General features: G+C 41.4%; 1 protein-coding gene across 2 annotated transcripts; it reads right to left on the bottom strand.

Annotated features, from left to right (window-relative positions):
* Positions 1-3,693: 3,693 nt before the first annotated feature.
* LOC105427594 (uncharacterized) lies at positions 3,694-12,630 on the bottom strand. Of its 2 annotated transcripts, XM_011639400.3 has the most exons (2): positions 9,724-12,630; positions 9,465-9,625 (listed from the first exon to the last, which is right to left on the bottom strand). In XM_011639400.3, the coding sequence occupies exons 1-2, from the start codon at positions 11,083-11,085 to the stop codon at positions 9,605-9,607; spliced, it is 1,383 nt and encodes a 460-aa protein (XP_011637702.2). In that variant the 5' UTR covers positions 11,086-12,630; the 3' UTR covers positions 9,465-9,604. The 2 variants fall into 2 exon arrangements, with proteins under 2 accessions (XP_011637701.2, XP_011637702.2); XM_011639399.3 differs by having other exon boundaries at positions 3,694-12,630.
* Positions 12,631-17,431: the final 4,801 nt, after the last annotated feature.

Genomic DNA, 17,431 nt, shown 5'->3' with positions numbered 1-17,431 from the left:
GACTGGTTTCGAGGTGGGTTAGCTCGAATGGTGCCAAGAGGACCGGTAAGGCAAACGCGGGAGAGGATTACTCCGAACGAGGGAGCGGAAGAAACGACGGGGAACAGTCGGGTGGACCGTATGGCGTCGTCTCGATCTTCTGATTACCACCGGCTATTGGAAGCCGGTGCGCACGCCGTAGTAACGTCGTAACCGGTAACGGTACCGCGCTTCTCGACGGTGTTCACCGGACGGACCGACGGCCGCACCAATGTAAGAGTACTGTTATTCCAACTATGCGGGCTCCCTGCGCGCTCCCTCTCTGTCTATTCCGCCACGGCTGTCTCGTCGCTCCTGCAGCTCCATCTCGTTTTTTTCTTCCGTTCCGCCTCCAGTGTTACCGTTCGCGTTCGTTTATCAATCCGGTTTCTTTTTTTCTTTCGACGAGTAAGATTTGGAAATCCCGTCTGTCGCCGAGGGGATGGGTAATGGCACCCGGGAAAATCACGTTTTCCCGTCTAACGAGATTTATCGAGTGTATCGCAATTTGATTTACGTTACTTTCAAAATTAATCGAATGCGTTGGTATAAGTGCCGAAATATATGCCGAATCCGTGAATAATGAGTTGTCGGTATTGTTAGTAATAAACTTCCGTATATCGTGGAGAAAAACAATATCGTTGAGAGAAACGTACGATCGCCCGAATCGAATCCCGTGTCTGGCGTAATTTCTGTCGCAATTTACTTTCATTCGTATTGTTGGCCGCTGCAACGCCCGTGGATGGGAACATTGCTGACATTAACTTATACCTAATAGTGAGAAAGTCGAGCTTTACTGCCTGCATTTAAGTCTGTGCATTATCTCCATTTTATCTGTATTACAAAATTGCAGGCCATTGGTGAAGCACTCGCGCAATTACGATCGTGACGTTCTTTAAGGCGAGGCGCCTTATTTCTTTGAATAATGTATTAATCATTTCCGTTTTAGTAGGTTGATTGTATGAATATCATTAATAAAACATAAAAATAACTGTTAATACCATTACATTCTTTAATAATTATATATAACTGTTTGTGTTAGTTTGAAGAAAGTCGCGCGAGTGCATTTAAAAGAAAAAAACAAAAATTTATAAACTCCATTGCGCGCGATATTTCCGCGGAGATCGATGGAGAGAGATCCGTTATAGATAAAGTTAGCCATCGTAATCCATCGGTTTTATGCATCGTGCGATTATGGCCTACGGCTCTCGTAGGTATCGTCCGGCCACACAGCAGATGGCATATGCCTCGTAGCCGTGGAACGTTTTGCCTTAGCGGGAGGCTGTAGGAACTGCCAATTTCTCACGAAGGCAATCCCGCATCTGTTGTCCGTCCTTTGAAAATCACGCGAATGCTGCGTCCAAGCCGGATACCTCCGATTAGACGGCATGCCATCGACGGTGCCGTTGCACCGCTATTTCGCGGGGTTTAGTTCATCAATCCAGTTGTTGGTTCGTTCCATATCTGCCTGTCGAATGCATGTCTTATTTCTCGTTACACATATGCACCCCCCCACGAAACCGGCACGTTGAGTCGGTTAAATATTTAATGAGAAGCGTTCATTAAGAGAGTTTTGATCTCGGAATCAAGAGAGGTACTAATGATCGGTAATTTTCGTAATTGGGTGTATGGACCGACTTCGGATAAATGTGATCAATTAATAAATTACACTCGATTGTCACGGTTACAGTGTGCTTCTTTATTTTTAATTTCGTGGACTTGGTTGTATGTAAAATCAACGGAAGTTTTCGTCGCGTGTGATTGCGTAAAGCTTTCAAAACCACTTAAAAGGATTCCCACTGGCGGAAGTATCGGCGACTATCGATTTGTCACGCAGGCAGGCTTCGCAGCTGTTACCTCGTCTCCTCTAGACGCGGAGTTCCGTGTTTAAACGCCGTTTTTCCATTAGCTAATTGCGGAAACCTCCCATAACTCAACAATTGCTCGTTATTACTTTGTAATACATTGAAACTGCATTTAAAAACCCTCGCAACGGGATATACGCAACTCTCTTTACTTGGAAATCAAATGAAGACATTAACAATGTTTTGAAAACATTAATTTCTGAAGCGTTATTTTAATAGAATAGCCAATGCGTTTATGAGTTGTAGCATTCCATAAGCTTCAAATAAATAAATATGAAAAATAAATATGAAAAATTATTTTTAATTTAAAAATTTTTTAAATGTTGAAAAAAAGAAATTCTTATTATTTGTTTCTAAAATATTAGATAAAAGATAATAAACGTGTCCGTCAAAATAATCAAGCGTGGATCGATTACGTTCGCGGTACCACTCATTAAAATCACCAAATATATTATCTCTGGACGATGTAGCATCCGACATCTACCGGTGAGTGTATCGAAGTACCTCTTCTTTAGAAAGTAAATCAGGTCTCGTGCTGCTCAAACAGAATCACCGGACATTATTTCGGGCACGACACGGCCGGCATATTAATTCACCTGCTATATCATTCAATCGCCCTTAAGATCGACAGTCCCCCGTCCTCCTCTCACCCCATTAATCATTGTATATCCCTGATCTCCTCTCTTGTATTTATTTCGAATTTTCTCCTTACTGTATCTTCCTCACCGATGCTCCTCGATACGACCCTGTTTGCGCGCTGCGAACCTCTTACTCCAGATTCGTCACAGTCGCCGCAATGTGCGTGATGCAATTACATAGTCTGCTTCCTTCGAAAAGGAACGTTTGATGGGCCCATTGTCATCGTCAAGACAAAGAGACGCGGCGAAGCGCGAGTCTGCGAAAATAGCTTCACGAACGCTTGACCGGCTAATAGATCTTTACAAGTAGATACTTCTAAGTGAATGCAATAAAAAGATTACGTTTACTGCCGATTATGTTCTTCTTTTTAGTGAGAGACTTTACGGAACCGATCGTTGAACGGATACATTGCTAAACGTGCGTCAACATTTCTTATGTCATATTTAAAGACGTATAAACGACGTATATAATATTATACGCTCGACAGGTGGTATTAGAATAATTGCAATTCCGTCTGTTGTTGTAATTGCCGTGCATATGCAAGTATTAAGCCGACCGCTTTGCACGGCAAACGATCGTCCGTTATACTGCCACCTGCACCGTTAGGAATTAATTTTGTACGAGATATTAGAAATGTCATAATCGTTCGGCGGGGGTTGGACGAATCGCGCCGACGCAATGGACGGATGATTAAAAAATAATTTCGTCCCTGACCCCGATTTTTTTCACGCTCGATACATCCATGCGAGTGTACGCGGTTAACTGTAAATCGCAGAACCACCATCTAACTGTAATTCGAGCTTTCAACTCGCGCGGTCACATTACGTTATCGTAGGAATTTAAGAATGTTAAGATCGCTATGCCGTCTCTGCTAATCAACGATTCGTGAAGGCCATCTCGAATGTGCACTATGCCGATATTAAAATTTGTAATGGGGGATATTAAATTGCGAAATTTCGCAGCAGCTGGAACGAGAGGAGTTGCATTCTCACAGTCGTATCATCGCTTCTTCATCCGACTCGCGCATTACGAATTGCATACTATTTATTTTGATTCTGAAATTAAAAAAAAAACAATATACATAGTGATTTCCGGATTATTCATTTTGTCAAATCGGATGAGCCTTGGCGATCTCGGGACGACTTGGATTGTAGAGATTGAAATAGACGCATAATTAAGAACATTTTTATTAATTTTCGATGTCTAGTTAATGATATTTTATTATTTGTTGCGACAAAACGCGTGTACATTACATTCACATTACTTTTCTATTTATGATATTAACCTATGCATATACGCACACGCGGAAGTTTAATCGGCGACGCGATGCACTTTCGTCGCGAGGGAAAAGCGCGGCTTGCGCAACGTCGCGTATTTTCGCATTTTCTTTTCAGAAGAAGATAAGACTCCATCCTCATTCCTCGCCGTTCGTCTCCGCTGTTCCGCGTGTGCGTATATATACACATATATGTATATATATATATATATATATATATATATATATATATATATATATGTATATAATATATGCAGTTATAAACGTAATGAGTCTTCTTTCGCATTCTCGATGGCACATTCCTATCAGTGCTCGTTTCAAACGCGAGGGTTAATAATTAATGACAAGCGTTTTACGTACGATGCAATCGTCTTTAAATAAACTATCGCGTCCAATCGCGCACACAATACATACACAATAGTATGCGCATACGCGCACGCATATACACATCAATTACGATGTTATTGATTGTCGTGCAGGTGAAGTGGCGACCCGTGTCTTGCCCGCACGAAGCAGCTATGCAGTTTCTCATTTCACTGCGGAAAGCTGCAAGGTCGTGGAGTGGTGCACCGGCATCCGGATGCCATTAGCGCATTCCTTCGAATCGCGCGTTTCGTCCCCCTTAACTCTCGCAACGCTCTTCCGGCGGGTTCTTGTACTCGGCTTGCATCGACTACCAAACCGGCGAAAGGGGCGCTAAGAAATCGCAAGAGAAGAACGAGGCACTATTCTTGGATCTCGCGCGTGTACCGCTATGCGTGTCCCCTTACGCGATATCGACTGGTAACGTGGCTTTTCACGCGCGCATAGTTTAAAGCCTAGACACGATGAAGTGTGATAAAAAAATTACAATTACGGACAACAATGGGCGGAATGGGCGAACAAAATTGAAGATAACGAGGAGATAACAAAAATAAATCGTCGTCAGGCGGCTAATCGTCGTCGCCAATGTGCCACTCCTTAATCTGTCGTATTTACGTCTTTCATTGTGGTTTTCAAGCCAGCTTCGGAGCCAGCTGTTCATTTATCATACTTGATAAACACAGATGAGTTTTTATATATTATACAGTTAATATCTCGTTACATCGAGTTAATGTAGTAGTAGTAGTAGTAGTAGTAGTAGTAGTAGTAATAGTAGTAGTACACTTGGCATACGAATATATTTAGAGAAAGAATCAATTTTTATGGAAGACGATAGATGACTGTCCGAATACGCGATTAAGTCGTCGTAGAAATTTACAGTTACAATGTCGAGCGCTCTAACTGTATCGTTCTCAACATGCATATCGTATGACGCCGTTTACATTCTATAATTATGAGTTATAATTGCAAATTATAAATCGCTAGCCGCATCTCACACGACATTTCATTATCCTACATATTTAAGTACAATGGCTGCATCCTGGCGAGAAAACGCTGGAATAAACGAGCTGGGAGCTCGTTGGTTACTTCCAGCTCGAATATGTTATGAAAATACCAGGCTTTCCGTTCGTTTCTGTCCGGAAAAGGAGGAAAAACTCTTCAAAAATCTCTTTAACGTTCCTTTCTCTTTAAAAACGTCATAATCGTTTTCTATAAAATACCGATGAAAGAGAAGAGAATCTAAAGAGTCTTTCGCTAGCTCATGTTCTCCTTTCTAACGAGATAAAACTTCTCCTGTCGAGCAGACACATCGTTTGAAGGCTCTTTCACCGACGGACATGTTTGCTTTTCCTTTTTTTTTTTTGGAAATTCGTTGTAGTCTAATAATTCGATAATTTTTCTAGTGCAGCTAAAGCATTCAGAGCGCAAACTTTTCTACAAATTGCCTATAGGACTTTAAACCCAGCTTTCGACTCGTTCGGAAATAATGAACTCATCAGAAAGCCCTTTTATTATCGGGAGAGAAAGAACGCGCTCCACTTCAAGCTACCAATCAAGGTAATTTGCATTCCACCGGTTGTTTGTTGCAATCCTGAAACTGGAGTATCGCTTACGCGACGGTTGTCGGTTAACCCTGAAAATTACACGGGAGAACGGAATGTGGGAACACGAACGGGAAGGTTCGCGTGCACAGTGCATGTAATGTAAGTGAAATAACGCGTCTCGTCTCCGAGCGACCGTGATGCCCGGCATCGAAATTCGTTCGTTCGTTAAAGGGTTTCGGTAAAACACTCCGCACCCTATCGCTCAAATCGTTTTGCCGATAGTACACTGTCTCGGTGAAAGATTTCGCGAGGATATGTTCATGTCCGTAATGATAATAGATTTGTTTCGCGAAACAATTATCATAACAGACACGAATATCTTCGCTGTATCTCTTTCTATTATACGCGTCAATTAGAATTAAGCCATTCTCCGATATTTCTGTGCAATTAATGGTACGCTCGCTTAATTAGCTTATTTGGCAAATGTACACGCACATACACGGGTATGGTGCATCTCCATATTTGCCATTTACGTATGCATACCTCCTGCACATGCACTTTCGTGGTGTGGTCGCCTCATAAATATTTTACACTCACTTTCTACTTCAGCAACACTACAGTAGCTACAGCAATAGAATAATCTTTTCTGTAGACAACGCATATTTCCATTTTATCAGGCGCTTTTATCGTCGCGAAATCGATCGAGCGTCTTGGGAGAGCGTGATAGAAAAGAAAAAAAAAAAAAAGAAGAAGAAAATTATATGACCGCGTGCGATAAACAGCCTTGGTGTGGAAACAACGTGGTAACGACAGTCGGGTGACTAATAAAGTGCGCATCCTTCGTGTGCACAACCGGTGTGAGCGATAACATTCATTGGCGTGGAATTCATTTTTTTTTTTCTTTCATTTGTCGCGTTTGCATCTAAATGTCTTCGTCTCTTTCTTTTGCAATCAAATAATTGACTGAAGGAGAAAGAATTTAATCCGGACATTTAAAATCTCTTGTTGAATATGCGATACATAACTTCTCTTTCTCCACGTAAAATCCTAGGAAAGGATCGCTCCGAGGGAAAAGACTATCTGCCGTTTCCTGATTTGCATAATACTTCCGCCGCGAACAAGTCACGATGATGCATTAACGATGCCTATGTGTCGATGCAACTTTCCGTTCGAAGACTACACGCGTCAATTACACGGCAACGTCACCTTCTATAACTAACATTGCTACTTATAATTCCGAGTTTATACGTTGAATCGCTTTGCATATTTTCTTCGCTCGAATGCTAATTTAAATGACAAAAAAAAACATAATGCTCATGTAACGCTTCTGTTGAAAGTGCGAAGGTGATATACATAAGATTATTTTTATTTTTATCATTTCCACCATTACGAAACGTCGCGAACATTATCGAAGTCACTTCCAATGAACATCTTTAATAAAACTTTTTTATTTATTCTTTTAAAAGAAATTATGAATGTCGAATTATTACTTCTTCGTATTTTGTCGGTATTTTTCTGGATAATGTCTATCGTTATATGCACGGAGAAATTCGTGGCGAAAGGCGAAGTCTTTTTTTATCGCTCATAATCGACGCACCGGATGACGTGCCGATCGAAAGAGAAACGCATTTCTGAACGGCATTTGAATGTTATGTTCCAATTGCGTAATGATGAATAATTGTTTTTATGTAGCGTGCGACTACTAAAGACCACTAAACACTGATATGCATGTGAATTATTTAAGATATTCGCAGTTAGTCGTTTACCTCGAGCAATATTTAAAATTGAAATGACGACTGACATAATCTAGGCAAGTTTCGAGAATTCGCAAGCGACTGACGACACTGAGATGCGACGGCTTATGTAATCTCATCACAACGAATTAAGGCGAAAGTGTTAATTATAGCGGCTGAATTAAAATCTTCGCCGTGATCATCAGCAGCATTGACGTATACGCAATGGCATCTCGGCGCATTAAGTATTTTTAATCGATGAGGACATTCTTGTCGCTGTCGTCTACGAAGAATTGATGTCTCTTATAATATATTTGCAATCATGCTTCTATCCTTAAAAAACACATTCTCGCAGATAATTTCTTTTAACTTTGTGTTTGATGTTTTTCTCAATAATTTTTTTTTCTATAACATGATAATAAATACAATTTGTATGATTTTGACCTTTCGAGTTGCAAGATTCGCATCTTAACTCAAGGTGTCAGCGAGATGGCGATTTCTTTTGCGCTTAAATTTTTATTTTGCTTACGACATCGGTGCTAATGTGCTATGATAAAACTTCAACAAGCGCGTGGCCGTAAAATGTCACATCCAAGGACACTTTTCTCGGTCGACATGACATACATATGTATTTTTCTCGTAAATGCAAATATCGACATTTTTAACCAGACTTTAATTTGTCTTTTATGTAACGCATGTGGATTGCTTTTCTTTCCTGTAAATTACATAAATCGCGCAGATATTATTACAAATATAACCAATTAATTTATAATTATATATTATTAGAGTCGTAATACTTATTACAAAAAATAAAGAGTTTTATTTAATTACATAATAGAAAATATAAAGAAACGATTGATAATCTTCAGATTTCTAAAATTTGTACGTATTTAAGTGTCCCAGGAAATAACTTTTAATAATGGTGATGTTGAAATCTTTAATCTCGCTGCAAATTTTTTTATTTATTCTTCCAGAAAGAAAAAATATATATATAGTATATATAGTAATCTTTTTTTCCTCCATGCTTCGTGCATTCATCTAATGAGCTTCAGACAACAGAACTGTCTTCTTCGTGAGATACGATAATAATTACTACCTAATTAGTTCGTTCTACGACAGAAAGATCATTACGTTTCTTTGGACGTTATGTCATCCTGTAATTCTGTAAGATATTTCGCCGATTCTTCGTTTTTAAATTCACACATTCAGCTAATCCAATGAGATATTTTAGCAAATTGATAGACGATTATACTGAAAAAAAAAAAATACAAAAACTTCTTTTGTTTTCAAAATTAGTATGTTTTATATCGTTACTGATTTAATTAAAAAAAAAAAATAGTTTAAAACATCTCTACTGCTATGTAACACCGTTAGGTAAAACATGCTAGAGAGTTAGACTTGCAATATTTCGCAATGCAATCTTTTTCCATGTGACACGACGACGGAACATGAAATCGTTCGTAACTGTAGCGCCGATGTCACGCTTGGAGAAGCAAGTTGCAAGAAGATGTTTGTTAACCCAGACAAAGTCGCTATTGCATCAACGCGATCGACCGGAAAAAGCGAGATTCATTTCGAACAATTGTCTATAATAGTAACATCATTGATAAAGAAGAAAAAGATTCCACAAAGAATTTTGAATTTATGAAAGATTGTCCGATAATTCTTAATATTTTTTTATAATTTTATCGTATTAGCAACCAGATTTATTAGCGTTTAAACGCATAATGGTCTGTTTTCAGCAATTTAATATAGAATAAGTTAATAAATTATTAGTAATTAAATTTATGCTCAGCATTTAATAAAGAAAGTAAATACGTCAAGTTAACGCTAAAGTCACGAAAAACGCTTATTAATGCATTCCCTTCTAGGAAAAATATTCAGAACTCGTTCTGGCTCATCTAGAAAGACAGTCTGGCACTGCAAAAAGCCAGTCTTAAGAAATGATTCTAACGGGGTCTTGGCCTGGGCAGCGGTTGAATCTGTTGCTGTTGATGATGATGATATCCTCCTCTCGAATTCGGAATTTGCGTCCGTTCTGATCCCTCGTTGAGGCTCAATCCAGCGACCAGTTGGGCTATCTCGCGATCCTTCTTCTCCTCCTTTGGCAACGCGTTGCCATTCTGCGCGCTAAAGCCCAAGGAGGCCAGGCTGCCATGACTCCTGCTACGGTGTTCCGCCCGAATGCTGTAAGAAAAGGCTCTCTCGTTCAGATGACCTTTTCGTCGATATATACCGGTACCAAAACGGGACTCGTTTTCCGGACTGTCCGCTTGTCGACCGACCTCTGGCGCTGTAAGATCCGCGTGAGAGGCGGCTAATCTTCTCGACGTGCCTAGGGTGGAGTTATCCTCTGGGTGTCGTCTACCTCTATTTCCGGCAGTACCATACGTTGCCGCTGCCGGATAGATGGCTGCAGCCGGTGCCGCAGTCGGCGGCACCACCGGTAAAGGAGCGTAGACCGGGACTATGGGTGCTGCCGCCGGAATGGGTCTTAAACGCGGATGATGATGACTCTTTCGTGGCAAGGTGGCTGCTGGTACTAAAAGCACTGGTGCCGGTCTAGCTAAAGTACCGGCGACGGATCGGCTGCTGGGTGGTAGCGGATGAGGATGATAATGCTGTTGTCGGATGGGATGACCCAAAGTGTGATGTCCGTGGCCGTTGGCGTAAACGCCCTGATGCAACTGATGATGAAGAAGCTGTTGTTGCTGCTGCTGTTGATGTTGTTGTAATGTGTCCTCATGCAACGAACGAGTTTTTATTTTCTTGAGCTTTTTATTAGCTTTCCGTCGTCCTGAAGAGGATTCTTCCAATAATAACGGTTGAGCGGGAGGGGGTGGCGGTGGTGGCGGTGGTGGTGGGGCGACCAACTGACGCGGTCTGGATCCTTTCGTGCTTCGCAGGGTGCCTTGTTCCTGATAAAGACCATCGACTTCGTCGCGACCTCGGGCCCAAACTTTATGATTCTCATCGCCGTTATATAGACTGAGGTCGTCGGTTGAGGCCGTGTCCAAACGAGTCGCTTGAGGGCTATCTAGAGTGGTACTCGAACCGCCCAGAGTATGATAAAGACTGTTATTCGATTGATGACCCGTCATGACCCCGTTTGTCGTCGCTGACGATGGCTCCAAACCTTTCGCGTAGCTGCTATCGGCGTAAGCATGGAAGCAACACCTTACCAGGGCGTTGGCCGCCATGTCTCGTTTGCAAATAAACGCGTGACATTCGAGTACCTTGATACCAGTTGTTCTTCGCAACACGGCAGCGAACAAAGGTGGATGATTCGCGCTGGGTGTCCGTGCGAATGGCGAGTCCAATGGCAAAAAACGCGTGCTGGACGTATCGCCGTTTCCACCTTTGACATGTCTGACTGCGGCACAGTAATGGAGCGCTTCGATCGGGAAAAACCGCGTGATCTTTTTGCGATGCTCGTCGACATTCTCCAAGAGTAAGCCGTTGCTCCATACGCTTAACCAAGAGTCGATCCCACGCGCACCAAGCGCACCTTGCTCGGGATAAAGTTCTCTCAGAGGCTCCTGAACACCTAGGAGTCCCTCTTTGCTCGCGTGAGGTACTGAGCTACCTAAATAGAGTACTCTGCAGCGACAATACGGCGTCGCCGTATCTTGATTAGCTCCCCTCATTTTTTTTTCGACTTGACTAATTTATTAATCAGAGATTCAACCGATTTCAATTTCGTAATTTGGAAATTCAGGAAATTGTTCAAAAAAACTATTTTTAACAATCTAGTTGTCGCAAAAAATAAAAAAATATTTATCTGGCTATAGATAATCTTATCAATTGATTACTTTCAAGTTCTCAAAGAAAAAGCAAAAAAAAAATTATCATATGCGTTTTAACCGCGTTATCATAGGAAAATTACATTCAAGAATGATTCAGAACTGTCTTAAGTGAAGAAATTATTTCGATGGGTGGAGATTTCGATGCGTGGTAGATCGGTCCCACCAAGCATCGAGTTTTCCGATTGGAGACAGCAACACTCTGGGATGCGGATCTTCTCGAATGACAATTATCAGCTGGCGGATCGCTTCTCACGCGCAGCGTTGAATCGTGAATGTGAGTCAGAGGCTCATTGAGGTATACGTTGCCTCCGACGAGACTCCGCCCGGTAGCACTCGCAGTCGATGCTTACGTAGTCGGTGCTTTCCAAAGGCAGGAGGACAGGCGGCGTGTACAAGGCACGTACACGTCGTCGCAGTACGTCGTTGCAAAATATGTGCGCGGAGCAACGGCGAGAGGAACTCGGAGGCGCGGATATTTCGCAGCAGCTGTAGCCGCTCGCTCGAGATCGCGTCAGGCCATTATGGCCGCCTTCTTGCGAGTCCCCCCTCCGCCAGTATCGGGCCCCGTTTTGTCTTGTCCTCTGTCTTTCTTTCTCTTTTTTTCTTCGCTGTCTCAATCTCTCTCCGTCGCTTTCTTTCCCTTTGCGCCTCTTCTCTCTATCGTGGCCCCTTCCCGTGCTCCGTCTCTGTCGCTTCCTTTCAGTTCTCTCTAGGCTTCTCTATCCCCTTCTCCGCTACCAGACCCGAGGCCCTCGCTGGTATGCGATGCAGTGGCGTAGCCGTAGTTGTCGTCGTCCCTTACTAATGCACCTCCACGTGTAGCTGCATGTATACACGTACACTTCAACACAGTACACTTGCGGCCAAGTGACCGCCGCAAACACTCCTGGAACGCGACGAGCGGAGAAAACAGCTCCAGCGATATCCGGCGGCGAGAATTTAACGACTATTCCTGCGAGCCGTGTGCTGGTTCTTGTGGAATCCAGAGGCGCGGCCGCAGGCGTCGGCCGCGCGAATCACTGTACCAGCACCGGTGGGCCTCATTGGGCCTCCTCACGCACGAAGATGACGAAAATGGCGGATGTTGCTCTCGATCGACGACTTGGTGCCACTAATCGATTTTTCGCAAACGAAGACAATCGATCGCTCGAGAAAAGAGCGGCGTGAAGGGTGTAATAGGCCTCAAGATCGACTCCGACACATCGGCATTACGGAGGAAACCGTTCTGCCCTCGCGCACAAACACAATCATGCCACACGAACACACGCGCACGGACGGTCTCGGAGTGGAGCGGCGAACCACTAGCTGCCAGTACGTTCGTCTTCGGACTGAGAACTGGTAGAAGGCGTGAGACTTCGTGACTGGGTCCCACTCCGCTTCACTACCAGACACTCTCCCACTCTGCTGCTTTGTGCTTTTCATCATCGGGTCACTCCCTGGACTCCGATCGTGTCGCCGTACCTATCTCTTCGTCGTCGTTCGCATAGGGATGGAAGGAATTATGCCGAGAAAAATGGGCATTCCTCGATTTTATGTGGAAACGTTAACGCTTCCCCTTTCCTGCGAATGACGCAATGCGCTGTTTTACTATTAATACTAGTTAGTACCTTGCTGTGACATTTTAGCACGCAGGAATCTCATACGCATCAGGATGTCGCGAGAGAGATGACTCTTCAATGCTGTCAACGTTAACACGAGACGATGTAAATTTATAGTTATGCTGACGTAGAAGATACAGATAGAAATTAAATTGTAATCGATTTTGTATTAAATATTGTATTTTTAATAAAAAAAAATGTAGCTTCGTATTTGTCGCTTATCACAAATATTTGCGGAGATACCTCCTCGAACAGCATGCAGTATGTAAGCATATTGCCCTTTATAGGTCAAAGATTGCGTACCGTGAAGGAAAGCCTCCAACATTTTTCACACAATCTGCCGGAGCATGGGAAATAAAGGAATTGTCTTTTGACAAAAGGGAGAACTCGTCGTCTTTAAGTCGCTCTTCATATCGACGAAGCAGAACATGGCTATGAAGGTGAAACCACAAATTTGTTGTAACAACAGAAACAGAAGACCAAATAGATAAATAGTGCGAAGTTCTAAATGAGTTTTGTTTTGTTATATGCATCCAAGTTTAACGTAGTTAGATCTCTTCTTAATAAAAATAAAAAAAATATATAATTGTCTTTACATCCTTTCTTCAAGTTATTTTTAAATGCACACCGAGATTAAAATACTTCTCACAAAAGAGGTACATAAAATTAAACATAAAGTCGTTTTCACGATTAATTATTACGTAACGGTATATTTTTAGTCACGGAAGAGTAAAATTTCTCGATAAGAAACTCATTATTCTTCTCCCATTGGGCTTTTATATTTATTATAAATTTTAACTCCGCATAGAAACAACATATTTTCCGCATATCTTACTCGATTTCACCGTACAGAAATGAAATGCCATCAATGCATTTTCCACGCAGTTAACCGCGAGTTGTACGCGACAGGAAGACGAGAAAATCCAGTAGCGGGTTCGTGTCGCGAGCGTGAAATCTCGGGGACGCGGAATCAGGGTCGCGTGACCGGGACCCTGACCGTGGCCCAATGTCGACATTTTTCAGTGAGAATTCTCCTCAAATCCTTTCGCACAGCTGACACATTTAGAAGCAAGACGAATATGGCGAAGTCATTTCCGTTCGACATGAAACGTACGAATTAACCTGAGTACTGTTGCGTGTAACTGTATCACAATTTTATAACGATAAGGATGCGAACTTGGGATCCAATTAAGATTTTCTGCTTTGCGCTTTCTGAGATTCATTTTTAAGAAATCATCAAGGTTTCATTCCTCAAAAATTTAAATTCTAATTTAAATTCTAAAAATACAAATTTTAGAACTTTATGTATCGTAAATTAATATAAAGTATCACGCATACCAAAGATTATTTCTTTATTTTCTTAAGAGATTTGGAGAATGCAAATGTATATTTTTTTTTTCGCAATCAATTTAAAAGATTATTGGCTTCTTTATTTCGATTACAATTTTCTTCGATGTGAGTCAACGTGTATTTTTACGACGCTATATTTTAGACGAAGACGAGTTTTGTTACGAAAGCTGAAGACGAAGCTCGGCAAATATTTGTCACGTTTCTTAGAAATAGATATACATTCGAGATATTCTTAAATGGATGATTAGTATGCAAATATCTGTTTTTGCCACAAAATCTAAATATTTATTTTTTCGGGGCTTGGAAATGTCGACTGTTGATATTCCTTGCAGTCTCGAAGGACGACTGGTGTGCATAATTCAGAATTTGCGATTCGTGAATCGCAGAAATCCGACCTTTCCCTTTTGAATAAGATAATAAGATTCTATTCTTAGTACAAACCAAAAAAATGTTCAACCCAAAAACTATTAAATCTGACGATAGAAGATGAGATACATTAAAAACACGTTTGTCTTAAACTATTGAATAAAAAAATCGATCATCCAGTGGGTCAGTGGGTCGTCGTCACGTTAATTACAAAGACTCCAAAAGCCGTATGTACAGTGCAATCACCTCTTTTTTTGTCCAAGAATTCTCTCCAATCCTCTCTTCTCACGTCATGCGCATCCCCTTTTTTTGTGACATTTCGAATACATGTTCGACGATATTCATGCCTGGTTCACTTGTCGATGTTACTTTTTTCTCTGCAATACTACATTATTATCTAGTCTTCAAAATTTTAATTTGTCTACGATTTTTTAAATAAATTTAGCAATGTAAATAATTGTAATAAATAGATTTTATTTTTTTCTATCATCGATATTTATAAATATTTCCTTCTTTTTTCAAAAAAAAAAACCTAAAATAATATTTAAGCTTATGATATTTGAGACCACTTCTGAAGTTTTCCAAGTTGTCTGAATCATTAGTTCAGTGATATGTGAGGTAGGTAAGTTCTTGAGACGGATAAAAGGCACCTCAGGTAGCAGGCATACCTTAACAAAACGTTTTGAAAATAATTGTAAGATAACTCGGCGTAGAAAGCATACCTCTGCACCTGCGATCGTAATGGCTTTCTAACAGGCTAAACGGACAATTCGAAAGTTGTATGCAAATAGAGGCGATGGTCGAGGTCTTGTCGCGCGTACTTGTAAAAATCCGTGAAACGTACAAGTTTGTTGACCCGGCATGAATATCCGCGCGCCGCCGTCGTTGTCGATGCCATTTTCGTCGAGGCGCGGTACTTTCTTTCACATTCGCGACACGCGAGTAATTGTTTTCCGCGTGCCTGGAACTTACACGATGCGTAAATGACGACGTCGGTGTGCGATTAGACCGCGAGAAAGTTTGGTGAAACGTTAGGGAAATGACGATTGAGCGATGTGAATTGCGAGTCGCAACAAGAACATTAATTAGTATAATCATAATTTATTAAACCACCTAAATTTTCGGAAAGTTTATATTTAATTATATATATGTAAGTTTTAAACCTAACTGTCGAGATGAGAATTAGACCGCAATGTCTTTCATAGAAAATTAGTTGTCAATTGCGAGGAACGCCATGATAATAGACTGCGACTCGTCCTTTCTCTCCGATTCACGAACGGCTGTGTTTTAAGTATTCTTATGTCTATCAATCTCATGCGCTCGATTGCGTTCGTGCTGTCTACTTGACGATAGCGTGACCGGGCATCGAAGTCGCCGGGTTGAGTAGAATAACGGGAGACACAAACGCCGGAGATGCGCGTCGCACGAGCTGCCGCAATTGTGACGAGTCACTTTTACTAAGAATGAATCGATTGAATCGAACAGCGCAATTCGCGCGTCATAAACTTAATGGAAATTTAAAGTTAATTAAAGTAAAATACGGCGGCAGCAATAATATGTTGGTAGTCATGCAAATTATTATTGTTTTATGATAAGTTATTGTAATATTTTTATTATTTTTTAAGTTATTTTAGATTTTATTATTAGAAAATATAATTAATAATTCTTTTTTATGATTACAAAATCAATTTAGAAAATGAAATAATGTTAAAAATGTTCTACAATACCCATAAATTTTAATTAACTTACAGCAAACGTTACGGCAAACAAACATAATCATATAGGAAAAGCTTAAAAAATTCCTTCTCGTACACGCATTGAGAACAACGGCACTTCCGACACGTAGCATCCGCTTTTCCGTCACGTACTACTGTCTTTAGATAGGCACGAGGCCATCATGGTTCCCATTGACTTATTGTGCCTGGTTGACGAGTCGTTTACGAAAGCCTCATTTAGAATTCATAATCACGTTGAATTGTTATTTATGAATTTATATATGTGCTTCTATTTATTAGATTTACGTTTGAAAGATGCTTTCCAGATGCTCTTCAAAGAAAAATTCCAAATTAAGCAATCGATATCGAGGGGATATTGGGATTTAAGTTGCGTGCATTAAAAATCTCGAGGTATTTTGCAACTTTCTCGCGATGTGTGTGAAGCAAGAGTAAGACAAGAGACATGATATATAGGTTTAGAGCGCTCGATGTAGTGTCTGGCATTTAACCAGGAACTATTGCGTGCGCGCGAGTATAAAAGCCCTGGGGCCCGTGAGACCCCTATATAACAGGTCACTGCCATCGAGAGAAGCGAGCAGGTTTGAAGCGCTGAATCCCTTTACGGGAGAAGGGGAGCCTGATTATCCGTGCTGCATTTCACACGCACGTACCGACACGCACCGTGCGAATTGTACATTTGCGAATCGGACATCCAGCGCCAAGAAACCTCCGCTCTTATCGCGGATAAAAGTACTCATACGAAAAAGATACAGGATAAATAATCAATTTTCACGCGTGTATTCGTTCAGCAAGTTCGAAGTCTAATAAAAGACTGTCCATCACATTTGTATTCGAAAGAAATGCGAAATTTCTATGAGAATATAAAGGCGGAAAGCGCGGTAACGCAACGGTAATCGAATTTTTGAATTACATTAGGAGGCGTGCGAATCACATTACAAGAGAACGACACGGGCACCCGCTTGGGACCGTTCTTAATAACGGTCACCCGATATAACGAGCTCTGCTCGTGGATGAAGCAATGTTACGCGCGATTGCGGGTCTCATCAGCGGGAAAAACAAGACAACGACGAATTCTATGCTTCTCGTAATTCCGGCCTTACCTTTGCGAAATTGCAGCTCTGAGAGTTCAGAGATTAT

This window comes from Pogonomyrmex barbatus, unplaced genomic scaffold (genome assembly GCF_055798465.1).
Source record: "Pogonomyrmex barbatus isolate J1 unplaced genomic scaffold, ASM5579846v1 scaffold2, whole genome shotgun sequence".
Taxonomy (NCBI): domain Eukaryota; kingdom Metazoa; phylum Arthropoda; class Insecta; order Hymenoptera; family Formicidae; genus Pogonomyrmex; species Pogonomyrmex barbatus.
This window is presented reverse-complemented; position numbering and strand designations above follow the sequence as displayed.